Source organism: Camellia sinensis, chromosome 1 (genome assembly GCF_055761805.1).
Source record: "Camellia sinensis isolate YWXY chromosome 1, ASM5576180v1, whole genome shotgun sequence".
NCBI classification, from domain to species: Eukaryota; Viridiplantae; Streptophyta; class Magnoliopsida; order Ericales; family Theaceae; genus Camellia; species Camellia sinensis.
In genome coordinates, this window is record NC_138961.1 from 185,233,379 (window position 1) to 185,250,908 (window position 17,530).

Sequence of the window (17,530 nt, forward strand, 5' to 3'; positions counted from 1 at the left end):
GACATTCGAAGCATCAAGAGTTGTTTTGAAGGTTGATTACTTCACCTTCGAAACTGTATAAAGCTTTGAAGATACGTTCAAAGTATCAAGAGTTGTTTCGAAGGTTGATTACTTCACCTTCGAAGCTGTATAAAGCTTCGAAAATACATTCGAAGCATCAAGCCTAACCTTGAAACTTCATTGTAAGTATCATCATCCTATATCAATGCTTTCCGACCTTCGAAGGGTGATGTTGTTCCTTCAAATTTGTGCCACAAGACCTTCGAACGATGAATTTAGTCTTTTATACCACCTTCGAAGCTTGTTACTAGTCTGTAATAGCTAGCATTTGAGACATCTAGTCATAATGTCATACTCATTCAAAACACTTCATTGGTGCTATTATATCATTCGAAGCACTTTGTTGATATTATTCGAAGCATTTTGTTGCTTAGATTAGTCATGTGCTTGGTTCGGCCCTTCAAAAATTCAAGTAAACATCATTTTTAAGGGCCGCGGGGGGTAATGTTAGCACCATAAATCTGTAATTTTTATTATTATTTATTATTTATATAATTGTAGGACACGTGGCATCCTCTTATTTATTTGAAAGTTAAAAGAAGTTATAGAGATAATGGAGAATATGAAGGACAAAGTGGATGAGTGGGAGGACAAAATGGATGAGTGGAAGGACACATGGCAAGACAAAAATGAAGATGGAAGAAATGGGTAGTTACTAAGTAGTTATTGCTGTATTTTTTCTTCTATAAATAGCCATTAATGGCTATATTGTAAAGGGATCCAGAACTTAAATCAAAGACAATTGATTTTAATATTTCTTGTCATTTTTCTTATCTTAGGAGTAGTTTAACATAGATTTATATTTCGAAATATTTATTTTCAGCATTTCCATTTCGAAGCATTTTATGCACTTTCTTTTCGAGACATAAGAGTAGAGGTAAGTAATTATTATTTCGATTGTTCACTCAATCATCTTTTTCTGTCCCTTTTTCTTCTTTTACTTCTTCTTTTCTCTACACTTGACAATTTTGAAGTCCTCTTCGTTGAGGCAAAAGAACCGTCAACACAATCGCTTGATAATTGGCTTGAATTAATCTGTAAGGATTTTTCAATCCTTGGTGGCACACTCGCATTTATGATATTTTCCTTCGTAGGAAAAATAAGCCAACAGTTTCAAATTGAACAATTTGGTCGTTACACTTTAAATAAAATTTTAATTTAATCATTATATTCAAGGTAGAAGTTATTTTTAATTTGATCATTATATAATTTTAATTTGATCATTATATTCCAGTTAGAAGTTACTTTTATGTATTTTCCACGCTTTATAGTGCACGTGTGCACTATAAAGGTTATGCCATCATGTTTAAAGTAGTCCATTCTTCTTGATATGCAATTTTTTCTTGAGTTAATGAAAAAAAAAAATTAAGTGTTCGGAAATAAGTTTTTATGAAAAAACGTGCAAAAGACAGAGAGAATGAGAAAAAAAAATTAACTTTTTTTTTACAATTTTTTGATTTTTTAATGACTTTTTAGCTAATTTAAAGTAGCTTGAATATTTTTAAGATAAATTACGCTTTTAACCCTGTAGTTCAACCCCAGTTTCACTTTGTTTTAAATTGAACAATTTGATCCTCACACTTTAAATATAATTTTAATTTGATCATTATATTCAAGTTAGAAGTTAATTAACGATTTTAGAATAGTTGTTAGTCTATTTATGTGTACATAGAAAAATTAACAAAAAATTGTATAAAATGACCAAATTAAAATCGGATTATAAGGATACGGACCAAATTGTTCAATTTGAAATAATATAAACCAAAGTGAAAAATGAATCATATTACAGGGATGAAAAGTATAATTTACACATATTTTTAATTAGATACCCAAAACTGATATAGCAATATCAATAAGAGAAGAGAAATACAAATATCCAAAAGTAATTAATAGTAATTGATTTATCAACTAAATAAGTCGATTATTACAACCATTCGAACAATTGACATGGTTTGTTTAGAAGAAATATTTTGGTGTAAATTTTTGTTAGCTGAAAATTGAATAATTAGAAAATAAAAGTCAAAATATTTTTTCTTAGCTTTCTAATAATGATATATATTTAGTTTATTGAAGTTATTTTTACCTCAAATTGTAACCATAAGTTAATACTAAACATTGCAGCACATATTTTTAAAAAAAAATTATAAATAAACAACACCAAACAGATCCATAATTCATTCTTAAGCACCACCAAAATTGCTTCGTGAAAAAATAAAAATAAATAAAACAACTAGCAAATGTAATATGTTAGACATGGACAAGTGAATGACTCTAACCAACCATTCAAAATCATTAACATTTTGGAGAGAAAATATCATTTCGCTTTTTAAATTTTTATGTATTTTTTAATTTGACCCTCAAACTTTAATTAATATCTATTTTACACTCAAACTTTCCAAATTTTGATTAATTTGGCCTCTGTTGTTACATTCTGTTTACAATTAGATAGAATGTGCTGACGTGAGGGGGGGACAAATTGATTTTTAAGATATAGTTTGGGAGGTAAAATGAAATTTCAAATGAACTTTGGTATCACGTCAGCACATTCCGTCCAATTATTGACAAAATGTGACGGCAGAGGTGAAATTGATCAAAATTTCAAAAGTTTGAGTGTAAACTTAATATTAATTGAAGTTTAGAGATCAAATTAAAAAACGAATGAAAATTTGAACACTTTGGATGGTATACATCTAAAGCAAACATAGTACCAGCAAAAGTGCTCCTTTTTATTCTTATTTTTTTCAATAAAAAAATAAATTTTTTTTGACCAATATATAACAAAAGAAAAGAATCAAATCAAATGAAACCAAGCTAACCATGCAATGGACCGACAAAAACAAATATATCCAATAATTATTTGATAGAATATCTTAAAGAAAGCTATTGATCATGCATGTATGTTCATTTAATCATGTGGTTGGTTGTGAAATTTGAACCATACGTACAAATGAGGTAACAATTATACATGTGGATACTGTCACGTGATGTTACACAAAACAAACATGATATTGATGTGGACACTAATATATAAAACACGATGTGATAAGAAATTCTTGCAAAATATATATTTTTAAAAGGTTAATTAGGCTTAGTTTGGGAAGATTGAAAAAAGACAAAAAGTCACTATCCTATTTAAGTCACATCATCTTATTTGAGTCACATCACCTCTCTAATTTATCACTTCAAATCTAACCCAAACCCAACCCATATTTCATAAAAAGTCAAAAAGTGCACTTATTTAGTCTTCCCAAACTAGGCCTTAGTGAAAAATTTAAACTTATTGGGTCATATGTTATTTGGCTTAACATTTAATATTTTTGTGTGATAAGGACACCATCTCAAAGTAGCCGAAACAGATTGTTGACACCGAAAAATTAGTTGAAAAGTTGTTGGTGGCTGATAGTGGCGGCTAGCGGCAGTGCCATAGACAGATAGGTGACATTGGACAAATAAGTAAATAGATAAGTGGTGCATGTACGGGTAAGTGATAATTTAGACAGATAGTTGGACAAATAAGTGAATAGATAGATGACACGTATACATATAGGTGATATTTGGACAAATAAGTGACATTTGGGCAAATAGGTTATAAGATGGGTAGGTTTTTGCACAAATAGGTATCCTTTTGACAGATAATGCCATTTTGGTCTAAAAAGATTGAAGCTTAAATCTATTGGCTCCATAGTTTCAGAAATGGACCTCTAACCTGAGTGCCTTTTATTATATTATATGCCATATATTTATTTTATATCAAATAGTTACCATTATCAAATTCATCAATCTTCAATAACTCTGGTGGAAAAAATGTATAAAACCAAAAAAATTGATACATCACGTCCGCCAACATATCCATTGGGTCTCATTTTTTATTTTTATTTTCGATGTATCTGGCCGTTGTCATTTCCTTTTGATGTCATTTCTCTACTTGTATTTGTTAAATTTTGGATCAAATTAGTTGAATTGCAATAAGAGAGAGATTATAACAATTAAAGAAGAAATTTAACTTTTATTTACAGTGAAGTCGGTAAAAGATTTATAATTATTTGGAAGTTAGATATTTTATTTTTACTTATATATAAATCAAAAACATTTACTTTCTAGTTTCAACTTCCACACGTTCTAGTTGTATTTGAATCTTAAATTTGAAACGAAACTTATAAAAGAAAAGAGGAAAAAACAAAAAAGGATGAAAATTTAGTTTCAATTTTATTCACTTTCTTTTTCCCATACGGTTTATGTGTATTTTTACAATGTAGGTAAAATGGTCCTCTTTTAAGTCTTTTTTTTTTTTTTTTTTTTTGAAAAAACTCATCTTAAATATTCCTACAATATATATGGCACAACCCTATTAATTCAATTAATATAAATGCCATTTGTTGTTTTTTCAATTATAAAATCATAGAACATTTTTTTTTAATTTATGTCTTATACCGACAGTCTAATAAATTATATGCTAAAAATCTAATTATATAGGTCAAAAATTTTATGAAACAATTGAGATAATTATTAAAAAATAATTCATATAGATTTATTGATTTTTTTACTATTATGCACCACGCTTTATGTAAGAAAACTTTCCAGTTTCATCCCATACATGATAATTTACCACTAGGCAGGAGAGAAACTTCCACAAACTTGACTTCTCTCAAATTTAATAAAATCATGTTTCCCAATTTACATGGAACGGAATTAGGCAGGCAGATATGCTAAAAATGGTCACTCAACACGAGACTCCCGCTGAAGCAGGTTTATCGGATGACATTATAACAAGTGCAAAGACTAGGTAAATGATTACGGATCCCGATAATTCACCATTTCCAAACAAGAGATAGGTAAAATAAGCATGAACACCCATTACAAAGCAAAGCACCATTCAAGCATTCATTAGATTATGACAAGCATAATTTCACCTCAACAAAAATCCAAGACTAGTCTGGAAAGAAAGACTGGAAATATAAAACACGAACAAAAACACCGTCTTCAGAAAATAATACGGTCATACAAAAAACAGAGGTGAAGGGCATAACACGTGCCATCACTTTTCAAAGACACTAGTGATGCCGAAAGTTCAGAAGCAACAACAAATGTGCAGTTAGTTTTGTGGAAGGTAACTATTTCAAAGGCGCACCCTTTTCACATCACCCTGGGGAACACTTGCTTCATTTCCATTACCCTTAACTGTAGCTACTGTTTGCCCTTGGACCTGCACAAAGTAACACAATTATTTTCTTATGTCTAGCACTAAATTTGCACTTTAGTTAATAGTTTTCTGCATGTTTTTTTACAGTTATAACAATGTTACACAGGTAAATTATTTGACACTAGAAATGACAAAGCAAAGATAAGAACTAGGATTCATAACATACGAAGTTCATATGCCAGAAAAGAACTGTGTTAGTGACAGACTTTGTGATATTTGACAAATTTCAAATGTCCTCCGATCATATTCAAATACGTGTATGCTTAAATATAATTTGTATTGCACTATGCAGTGCTTGTTGAAACTTAAATATGAATAACTAGTTTGTAGCTTCAAGCCCTAGAATTTGATTTACTCGTAGGAACACTTAATCTTGCCTCTTCCACCACCCCTTTTTTTTTCTTTTAATGAGTACCGCTTCCATCATACCAGTAATGAAGACAATGAAGACTGTGGAAGGAACACTTACGTTGTCATCAGGAACAACTGCATATCTCTCAATTGGAGAAACCAAAGCTTTCCCTGCTCACGGAAAAAAAATAATAATAATAACAATAATAATGGAATTCAATGTAGTCCAAAATAGTGTAATAAACTCTTAACTTGAGTTGCTTAAAAAACAAATATAGACAGAGAAAGGGAAGTCACGCACCTGTAGATGGGTCAAGTTTTGAAGATTCTATCTGTTGTCCACTAGATCCATCCGCACTCAGAGATTCTATCATCTTTGGAATGTTTCTACAAATTTTCGAGGAAAAAAAATTCCAGAAGTTTATGAGTTACATAAGTGTATTCCATAATTGAGAAGGCATGTGATGTTCAACTACAAAGCACAGAAACAGACACACAACACGACATTGAAAAAATGCAGGACACAGACCGTGCGGAAAACGTGCAAAATATATAATTTTAAAATTTATCATATGTCAAATACACAAATATTTATTTAAAAAATTTAAAAATTACAACATAACATGAATTCCTAAAGTTTAAAGGATCAGGGATTAATAGGCGTAAATATACATTGTTTTTCTTTTATCATTGTATTTTAAGTTATTTTGTTCAAACTTATATTGTGTTTCATGTGTCTAAATGACAGACTTATGTGTTCCCCGAGTGTCCAAAACATGTCTGGTTCTCAAAAAAATAATAGGACACGCTTGGACGAATGTCCAACATGGACACACCTTAGAAGTGTCTGCACTTCTTAGGTGTTCAGTCCCACAAAACAAAAAAAAAAACAAGTAAACTCAAATAAGTATGAACAAGTAGACCATTCTACAATGTACAACCTTATGCTAGAAAACAATTAAAAGGAAATAAAATGCGCAACTTAAAAACTATTTAATAGCCTTGGGTACCAGTTCAGAGGCATTCCATGCCCAAAGCCAAATACAAAGTATCATATGAAACTCATAATGTCAGAATATTGGGCCAGTCCAAAAGTTATTACCGGTCAACTGACTCCCCATGCCCAAGCTGTCCATTTGTACCTCTTCCCCAAGAAAATACATTTTGTCTTTCAGTAAAAGCAAGTGTATGCCTCCACCCACATGAGATCTGAACTACTTTCTGCAAGTGAAAAACCAAACCAGCAAAAGATAGTGATAATTAAAAAAGACCCCATATAAGAAATCAAAACCAGCAATATTCTCCTTTAACTAAACATTAAGGCCAATGGACCAAGTAATATAATATGGGAACCCCTTTGGTACACACCCCTTATAGGTGTGTATCATATGCACCTCGTTATTAATTTTTCTGGTACATGTTATGCATTTTGGTGGCAGATGTAATGTAATCTTTTGATAGAGTTACAACAATTTGTGATTCAAAAATGAAATTACGCATTTTTGTCCATCTCTAAACCACAAATTATCGCAACTCGACCAGAAGATCAAGTAACATTTGCCATAGAAATATGTAACATGTATCAAAAAAATACGTAAGAGGGTGCATATTGTACACACCGTCTAAAAAGAGTATATTGAAAAGATTTCCTATATTCCATCAGAGATTAGGGGAATAAGAATTGCCTGCTCATCCGGAAATCCAACTTGTGCAGGAGAGCAATGATCAACATTGTCACCAACACCAACCTGTCCAAACTGTACAAGAAAAAGAAAGTTCGAATTGGTTGATGGAGATAGCAATACCTTCTTCTGTTTGTTATCAAACTAGCAAACTTTTTCATGATATAGAGATGCAGTAGCATTCAATTAAAAAAAATAAAGGAGAATTAAGTCATCAACCTTATTCCAACCCCAACCGTAAAGTTTTCCATCAGATGTCAGTGCCATGGTGTGTCTCCAACCACCTGATATCTGAAAAATTTTAAAGCCAAGAAAAGTTTAAAAACACAGGACAATAAAAACATCAGTCATAGTTGCAGACAAGTGAACAAATGTACGTATCTACACTTACTCGCACACACACACATATATAACTGGACAGGCAATATAAATTTGTTGGGAATTATGGTTATTAGTACGAGGGGTATTGTTGTATTGATAATATATATAACATTATTGTTGGTGAACACATGAAAGTGTATAGCTACGCTAATATTTTTAGCTACTGATGCTCTTTTATTAAGTAAATTCCTTTAAAAATTTCAAAATCTCTGTCAACCACACAGCAACTAAACTCTTCACAAGTTGGAATACATCAACTGAACTCTATTGACTCATTAAACAGTACCTGGTCACCAAGAAGGCAGAGAAAGAGAACAGAGTATTGAGATCTCTAAACAACAAATTCAAGCAGATAAAGAATACAACAAATTCCATATTCTTATTCTTTTCACTAGATTTTCCTGTCTAAAGAAAAGAACATAAAGGAACTGATACCAAATTAGGAAATCATAATCAACTCCATGAAAACCGAAAAGGTTACCTGTGAAATAAAATTTTCACGCAGGGCTTCCAGCCTATGAGGTATGAGGTGGTCTTCAAAATCTCCATGTCCTAATTGACCATACTTACTCCACCCATAAGTGTATAAACCACCAGAAGATGAGACAGATATTGTATGCCTCCATCCACAGGCAACCAGAACCATCTTCTCTGCCTGGAACTTGGAAATATTACAACTTGATATTTGAAGTAAACAAGTTTGAGAGAGACAGAGATTAACACAGAGCAAATTATAAAGCTTTAACAAAGTAATTGGAAACAGCTTCTGCTAAAATTGCCTATTATGGAAACACAAGACTGTTCTACAAAGTTAATAGAGGAAAATACAAGGGTTTTATTTTCCTTAATCATACAGTTCCAAAAATGCTAGCTTTCTAGCATTTTTGGCCTAACTAATGGCATTTTTAAGTGGCTAAAGTTGGCTTTTTGGTGGGAAATGGACATGCCAAACGACCTAGTGCTTTTTTTTTAGAAAAATGGATTTATAAGAGCATCAAGTTTGAGTAAAAATTGGTTAAAAGCTTGATGGGATGCTCCAATAGCTTTTCATCAAATTTAACCAAAAGTTTGATTTGGTGAAAAAATTGAATGCTCTGATCCTCACTAAAAAATTTAATCAAATCCTTTTTAAAAATTACAAGCCTATCCCCAAAAGCTTCTTTCATCAAATTTAGTGAAAAACTTGTTTTTGCCTAGATTTAATGAAAAATTGGTGAAAACTTAATTTGATACAAGTTTGATGAATTGATGATTAGAGCATCTCCAACGTTGAATAAAAAATTTCATCAAATTTGAGTAAAAATTTGATGAGAAGTTTGGTTTGATACCATTCACACCAATACTAAAATTATAATTTTCATCAGATTTTTTCACATCCCCGATTGTCTTGGAAGACATCCGGGCGGATGTCCTAGAGGTCATCCAGACATGAACAAAAAAGGTTGTCAAAGTTGATCTTGGGTGGACATCTGAGAGGATATCCGGGAGGATGTTCAACCCAATGGTAACAATTTAAATTTGATGAAAGATGAAAGGCTCTCTTCATTTGATAAAAGTTTTAGTTCGTCCCTCATTTGATATGAGTTTGATGCAAGGGTCGGAGATTAAACAGTTGCCATTTTTTCCAAATTTAAATTTGATGAAATATTAGATGCAGCGTTGGAGATGGTCTAAAAGGTCATTTTCACCAAAATTTTCATCAAATTTAAATTTGATAAAAGTTTTGGTTAAGGATTGGAGATGCTCTAAGCCATCTTATAAGAGCTACCAAACGAAGTTGGCAATCAATTTATCCAGAACTGCCATGTTTCACCAGGTTTTCAATACAATCAACTACTTACAACAATTCAAGGTTGCACTGGAGCCTGCAGCCCAAGACTTTTTCTAAAATTATCTGTTGCCCACAATAGGGTATAAAATACACAACTAGGCCATGTCTTTGCTCACCTGGCTAACAAGAGCTAACTAAACAACAGTTCCCACACTTGTTCCATTTTTTGTTTCAAAAGCCAGACAAACAACAAAATTCCTCGACAGACATGCTGCAACAAATTCGAGTGGATAATATCTACCAAAATCTTCAACAGTTCCATTTGTATAATTGATGGGTAGTAACTCAATTCCGACCCAACTCACAGTTATTAATAAAAATATGGATCTGATTCTAGCCAATGACTTGTTAGCTAACTCATTTGGACAAAGTAGGTTCCCACAGGTGTTTATCTCTGCAGCTTGTAGTGAAAAAAGAAAAGCTCAAGTTCAGATGGAAGATGAATATTTTTTTTTTTGTTAAATAGAAAGAGGATGAATATATTTCCCTGACTGTTGTTAACTTCATAAAATTTTCTAAATGTGTGAAGTACCCTTGTCAAGAGACATTTTCAAAATCAATTGACACTTGAGTAGTCAAGAGACATTTTCAAAATCAATTGACATTTTCATCAAGAGACATTTTATGTAGTCTCTTCTAAATGTGTGAAGTACCCTTGTCAGACACTTGACACTTGGGTAGGAGATCAGAATGTGTCCAACGTGTAGTTGGATGTTCAGCCAGCACGCATGTCTATTGATCCAAGTTTTCTACATAACTAGCAATAAAACTACCTGAATATGCATAAAATGTTTTTTGTAACCTTGTAAACACCATCGTATCCTACAAAATAAAAAAAAATAAAAAATTAAGAAATACAAATATTTGTCATATTCCTGTGTCCTTGCCATAGGGATTAGATGAATTTGACACTTGGACACATACCGACACCTAACACTCGTACCCCATGTTCATGTTATAACATCCCAACTAATGGCTAACTTACATTTCCCAATTAGTAAGAACTGAAAGCAAAAATTTTATATTGAAAGCGTCTAGATATCTTGTAGGTCAATTGTGAATACTAGAAAAATAATCGCAGATGAGTGACATACCTCAACACTCGAAACTTTCTGAGGAACTAAGCGATCATTTCTGTCACCTAAACCCAAGTTTCCATATCTGCCCCAGCCCCAACCATAAAGTTGACCATCTTCTGTAACAGCAGCTGTATGTTCAGCACCCGCAGCAACCAGTTTGACAGAGATCCCCTGCAAAAAGTGAAGCAAAGATAAGTGAAGTGCCATGCAAGATTTCAGAAAAGTGTTTCCATGACAATCTCAATGAAAAACATGCTTGAAGTACACTATTCTTTTACTGATTAATAACCATGAAATTTGGTAATAATGCGATATTAGGAAGAATATTCTTTTTCTAAATAAAGAAATGAACGGGTTTCTATTTATCTTCTTCTTTTTCTTTATTATTATTATTATTATTATTATTTTGTATTTTTTAACATTAGCTTTAAATTCTATAACCAATTTAATAACAAGCTCAACAAGCATGATATTGTAACAACGACCTAATAAGAGAGGGCACATGGACCATGAAAAGGAAGAAGCCTCTTCTGCTCCCACGGAAATTGTCTAAGGTAGTTGAAATTCCTTTGTGTATGTTATGGAGTCTCCACTATTCTTTAGAACTAGTGAAAGTGTTGTTGAGAATATATATAGGTGGTGTTTGGAGAAAAATTTTTGTGGGTTTTTTTTTATTTTTTCCACTAAAAGACAAAGTTTTTGCAAAACCAAAAAAAAAACAAATCCAAACAAAATATCACATCCAACCCCATAATCATTTCACTTTTTCTCTCACAAACATCACATCCAACCACAAAAAAACCCAACTATCTTCCCAAACACCAAAAAAAATTTCTCCAATAATATCCTACAACTAAAAAAACCTACATAAAAACCCACTTCCCAAACACCCACATAATAAAGTTAGCCCTCTCTTTAAAAACTCAAGCTTTTGAGATAATTGGTGATCTTTAGAGATATGGTTACAGAAGATGTTGGGTTCAAGTCTTGTCACCTCCATTATCTCTATCATTGTGCACTTTTTCTCTTCTTCTTCTTCTTTCTTTCTTTTTTTTTTTTTTTTTTTTTTTTTTTTTTTATAAGGTACATTATGCAATATTAATAGGAACACATGAAACTTTTGGATGTTAGCATGTCTCGCAAGACTAAGAAATTAAACAAGGTTGATATGGTTTATAAACAGGGTTCTCACGTATTGAAATTAAGTACAATTAAATGACTAATGAGACAACTATTTCTGAATAAGAATTAACAGCAATACCTGGAAAGCGTCAATTTTTTGTGGCAGGGGAGAATCCTCAGTAGTGCCAAGACCAAGTTGACCATTTTGATTCCGCCCCCAACTTCAATAAAAAACCACAAAAAAACCAATATTAAACTAGTGAACATAACCTGTTTCGAAAGAAAGCTTAACCTTCACAAAAATAAATAAATCACCAGAATAATTGAAATCTGGGAGATATGTCTCTTGAGGTCAAGGTCAAGGTAAAAATGCATCTGAGGTATTATTGGTTGTAACTTGTAAGTCGCTAGTTGGATCTTGTATTAATCTCTTTGAATTGTAGATTATCTTCTTCGGCAAAGGTGCCCGTGGTTTTTCCCCTTAAGAGGGTTTCCACATAACAATTCAAAATGTCGATGTGCATGTTTTTATAATTGCTTTCCTTATCTGTTTAGCACCTCACAAGAATTTTAATCGGTGGGTCAATTCACAAGCAACCCCCAAAGCTAGTTTAACCACTCCTTGTGATTTTTCAAAAAAGAAATAGAAAAGAAAGAGTAGCAATGACAACCAACCTCTGCACCTCGCCTTCCATGGTCACTGCTAAACAGTGGCTGTCCCCACATGCAATTTGCTTTATCCGTAAACCCTGCAATGCTTTGATTGGCTGAGGGGTAAACAAGTCACTAGAGTTACCATGACCCAGCCTCCCAAAATCACCCCTACAAAATTGGCAGAAGAAAAACTACTTATATATCAAATACGAACCACATAAAACAAACATTGAGATAATCATAAGACAGAAACAAGAACGCACCATATCATTCCATGCAAGTGAGTGAATTAATTATGCACGAATAGTTATGCCCAATGGTTTGCAAAGCAGCAATACATGAAACACTACAAATGACCAAGATGCGTAGCTATATTTACATAATCAAGGTATTCATCTCATGTCCATGAGCACCTCACATGACAAATCTAACACCATTATCAAAAGAAAACACAAACTTGATGTTGCAACACTTTATAGATTCAAGAAACAACTCTTAGGCTATGTTTCGATCATAGATTTGGATAAGGATCTGGAAAGGGAAAGGAAAAAGATAAAGATGGGTTTAGAGATCTTTGTTTCATTTTGAAAGTTAAGAAAACAAAATAATCAACCTATAGACATATGAAGACCTAAAGAAAAAAATCAATTATAATGATGGTGAAATGGCTAAATGTAAATGTTTGGACTTAGATTTGAACTTAGTTCTGGCAATCCCATTCGACGAACACTTTCTCAATTGTAAATATGATTGTACTCGTCTCTGTATATGAATCCTTCCCAAATGGACTTAAGTTGAGATCAAATGCCGACAAACCAAACAGTGGAAAGTTGGCTTTTTAAGGTTCAAATTTGTTCCCAAAAAAGCAAAGTTCTCAAATTTTACCTAAGCATTACAGAGGCAAAGTAGGCCTTTATGGTTCAATCTCCACACAGATTCAAAAGTTTTGTTTCTGTATTCTGATAGACAAATTAAAAAAACCTACCATCCCCAACTGTACACTTGCATACTTGATTCAGAAAATGCAATTGTATGATCAGCTCCACAAGTAACGGATACTATCTCATGGCCATCTAATGCACTTAGTTGAGTTGGAAAAAGTCGATCTTCAGCATCACCATGACCTAGCTGACCATCCTCTCCCCGCCCCCAAGAGCAAACAAAATTTCCAGCTGTAAAAGATCTACAAAGTCAGTTTGTCTCCTTAATGCAAATTTTACAAATGAAATTTATATAGCAGGAAGTTACATACATGGAAATCAATCATGGATGAAGACAGAATAACAAAAGGATAAACCAAGCTGAAAAGCTTTAAGATAAACAATAAAATATTTTATTCTTTACGGCATTTAGCTTTTACTCTTCTAAAGAAATGCATTTATCATCCCAACAGATTGGTAATGAAATTATTCTTTTTATAGAAGCTGTAACCCATAGTTCTATCAAGTAAAGGTCAATCTGGTCACAATTAAATGAGGAACCTTTTCATAGGAGGTGGACTCTTTATTCATTGGGCTTATTTTCTTGCAAATCCTTCTTTGTTAAGATAATTGGTGTCCCAAATGTGCCTTCTTTTGGTCCTTATAAGATGATTTGGAATGGTATTGTGCCTCAAGTTAAAAATTTTGTATGGACACCAATGGCATGTTTTAGAAGAGATGACCCAATTGCTTTTTGCTTCCTTAATTGTGCTAATTGTTTTTGCTCCCACAATGGTGTATCATGTAAAGGGAAATGAGAACCTATTGACAATTTATTTTTGCATTGCCTTGTCGATATGGCTATATGGTACAAATTGTTTCGTTTGGTAAAAGTAGATTAGGTGGCCCTGATGTCTAGTGTCCAAATGTTTGATTTTAAAGGATTCGGATCCAATGAGAAGGCAAGAGTACTTTGGAATTGTGCTATTTGTGTAATTTGATTGGAAAAGAATGCTAGAGTTTTTGAAGACAATGTGGAAGAGATTAAAGGGTTGTGGGATAAGATTTGTCATTTATCCTCTTTTGGGGCTTTGTATCTTCTCCATTTAAGGGAATTCTTTTGTTTTTGATTTCTAGGTCAGAGGGTTGTATATGAAATGCAGCTTTTGTTTCCTTAACCTCTCTGTATCTCTTTTACTCTTTTCTTCTAATAAAATCATTGTTGCTTAAAAAATATGGAGATTGACACGGCTCTTTGGAAGAGTATTCCACCATGACATATACTCCCTATGTCCCAAATTGTAGGCCCATTTTCACTATCCCAGACATCCCAAAAAATCGTTTATATTTTTAAATTTATTCTGTTTTCAAGAATTTTGAAGACTTCATCTATAAGAACAAATTGAGATCTTTTAATTTATCAGGAAAAATTCTCAAAAATACATTATTTATTGAACCCACTAAAGGGCACGATGCCGAAAATGGACAAACAATTTGGGACAGAGTTGGAACAGAGGGAGGTTTTCATACTACATGTGCTTAGCAACGAGAGGTTAGTGAATGGATCCGTAATTCCTCATCATGTGAGTCTTAGAGGTCATTACATTGTTCTTTCTTTGTGACATTTGACTATGCCATGAAGGGTCGGTGCTCAACTACTTTGGCATGCTGTCTGCGTTCGTATATGATTCGGCATAAGGGACAGTATGGAGAGAAAAGCCTTCAATGACCCATATGTTTGGGCTTTTCTTTAGAATGGAAACTAGAAATGGTTTCATGTAACAATTGTTTTGATCAACACTCAGAAGAATGGGTTTCAACAATGACAAGAAACAATATTTTCCTTCTTTGTTTTTCTTATTCATCAAACCAATTTTGCATAGACCGGTCAATTTACAACACCCCAACTATTCCCACATGAAAAGAGAATTTAACAAAACAACTAGTTTACCCAAGCAATGTATAAGAATAACTTCCAATTGGGTTTTTTTTTCTTCAATAAAAATTAAAATAAAATATAAAAGAAGAAGAAATTCGAAGTATAAGATCAAGACCCAAAATTAGAACATAATTTGCACCCACTAAAAAACAAGACCAGATAATAAAACATGACATATATAGATAGATGGGCATGATTATGTATCGAAAAAGGAGAACTGGAGAGAGAAAAAAAGGGGAAATGAAGCTTACAGAGGAGAGCAACAGAGTGACTAGCACCAGCAGAGATGAGAAGAACTCGGCGAATCGGTGCACTTACTATTTCACTACTACTAATATTCACTTCTTCCTCTGCCATGTCTCTCTCTCTCTCTCTCTCAATTTCTTTGAGAGATGGATTGTGTCAAACACCGAAAAGTCTATAGATAGAGAGAGAGACAGGAGAGCGATATTTAAGAAGTATCTTCTTCTTCCTCGTCCTGTTGTTCTGGACAGATCATAATGGAGGCCAGTGAGTATGTTTATAGGTGATGTAGATAGCACATGTCCCTAACACCTTGGGTAGAGAATTACTGCTACTGCTATTAAGAGAGGAGAGAGAGAGAAAGAGAGAGAGAGAGAGAGAGATGGAAGAGCAGGTGAAAGAAAAGACCAGGCCAGTATAGAAGGGTGCATGTGATCAAATTTGAGAAATTATTTGGTGGTTCTCAGGAATGTCCTTTATTTTATTTTTGAAATATAAAAAATAAAAAAAAATTAATTGTTGAAAAGTCCAAGGTAAGAAAATTATAGGGTATTAGGTGTAGTGAATATTTTTTTACTGATGAGAGGTTTATCTTTTGTGAAATAGTATGGTGAGAGAGGAGTCCTTTCGTTGATTTTGGAAAACATTTTGTTTTTAATTTTATTCCTTAATTTATATGTTGACTTTTTTTTATCTATTGACTTTTCGTTAACTATATATTCAAATTTATATTTATTTGCTCAATTTTTTTTTTATATGTTCAAATTTATATCTATATATTCAAATTTTTTTGACTATCTGTTCGAATTTTCCCCCCCTTATTTGTTCAAATATCTATCCAAATAATCTATCTATTAAATTACCTATTTGTTTTTAACATTTATCTGTTAAATTATCTATCTATTAAAAAAATTATCTATTGAAGTATTTGTAGCATTTTTAACAAATCTATTCTAATATATATAGAGAGGTGATCTATTTTGCTTTAAAAAAAAAAATAGATGATTTGTTTAAAATGTTCAAACAAATCCACTTTTCTCTTTTTCTCTCTCTATTTGTTGGTATCTCTCTCTCTCTCTCTCTCTCTCTCTCTCTCTCTCTTTCTCATCATCTATTTCTTTCTATATCTATTGGTATCTCTGTCTCCTCATCTCTTTCTCTCTCTATTTGATGGTCTTGAAGGCCAAGATCTTCAGGAATTTGTCCAATATATGTGTCGGTGAATGCATTCGGTAACTGATTTGCAATACTTTGTAAATAAATGGTCCTTTGAACTTCTAGTTCACATTGATTAGTACGAGAATCAAGATGAGATAACGTCGAAGTATTCCAAGTGATTTCCTGTCGAGCTTCAGGCTGCGACTTGTCTCCGCATAATGATAGGAAAATTGTTTCATTAAAATGACAAATCTCAAATCATGCCTTAAATATATCACCAGTCAAAGGTTCTAGATATCTAATGATTGATGAAGAATCAAAACCAATATAAACTCCAAGCCTATGTTGTGGACCCATCATAGTGTGCTGTAGAGGTGCAACAGGGACATAAATCGCGCAACCAAACACTATAATGTGACTAAAATTTAGTGGTTGACCAAATACAAGTTATAATGGCGAGTACTCATGCTATGCAGTTGGTCTGACACGAATCAAAGATGTTACTTCCAATATAGCATAAGCCCATGTTTAAACAGGTAATATGCTTTTCATAACCAAAGGTCGAGCAATCAACTGAAGTTTCTTAATGAAAGATATAGCTAAATCATTTTGGGTATGAGTGTTTACAACAGGGTGTTCAATATCAATGCCAATGGACATGCAATAGTTATCAAATGCTCGGGATGTAAATTCACTAGCACTATCAAGACGAATTGTCTTGATAGGATGGTCTGGAAAATGTGCTCGCAATATAATTATTTGCGCAAGGAATCTAGCAAATGCAATATTATGTGTAGAAAGTGAACAAACATGTAACCATTTGATTGAAACCATAAAATAACGAAATGGTCCACAAGAAGGGTATATGGGTCCTTGAATTTTTTGCAAAAATGATGGAGATTCAACAATT

General features: G+C 32.7%; 1 protein-coding gene across 1 annotated transcript; it reads right to left on the reverse strand.

Moving 5' to 3' along the window:
* Positions 1-4,914: 4,914 nt before the first annotated feature.
* Positions 4,915-15,927, reverse strand: UVR8 (Regulator of chromosome condensation (RCC1) family protein). Its single transcript, XM_028236238.2, has 12 exons — positions 15,471-15,927; positions 13,346-13,532; positions 12,382-12,528; positions 11,846-11,927; positions 10,600-10,755; positions 8,156-8,329; positions 7,513-7,584; positions 7,297-7,368; positions 6,714-6,832; positions 5,913-5,998; positions 5,730-5,782; positions 4,915-5,263 (listed from the first exon to the last, which is right to left on the reverse strand). Exons 1-12 carry the CDS (start codon positions 15,574-15,576, stop codon positions 5,177-5,179), a joined length of 1,341 nt encoding a protein of 446 aa, XP_028092039.2. The 5' UTR covers positions 15,577-15,927; the 3' UTR covers positions 4,915-5,176.
* Between the last annotated feature and the right edge of the window lie 1,603 nt (positions 15,928-17,530).

What these genes read in the sequence shown, in the direction of transcription:
- UVR8 (XM_028236238.2), bottom strand. Translation starts at nt 15,576, where the DNA reads ATGGCAGAGGAAGAAGTGAATATTAGTAGTAGTGAAATAGTAAGTGCA. An exon ending in CAAGTGTACAGTTGGGGATG is followed by an intron (nt 12,529 to 13,345) that starts GTAGGTTTTTTT and finishes CCAATTTTGTAG; the next exon opens with GGGTGATTTTGGGAGGCTGG. An exon ending in GTGAAAATTTTATTTCACAG is followed by an intron (nt 7,585 to 8,155) that starts GTAACCTTTTCG and finishes AAAATTTTTCAG; the next exon opens with ATATCAGGTGGTTGGAGACA.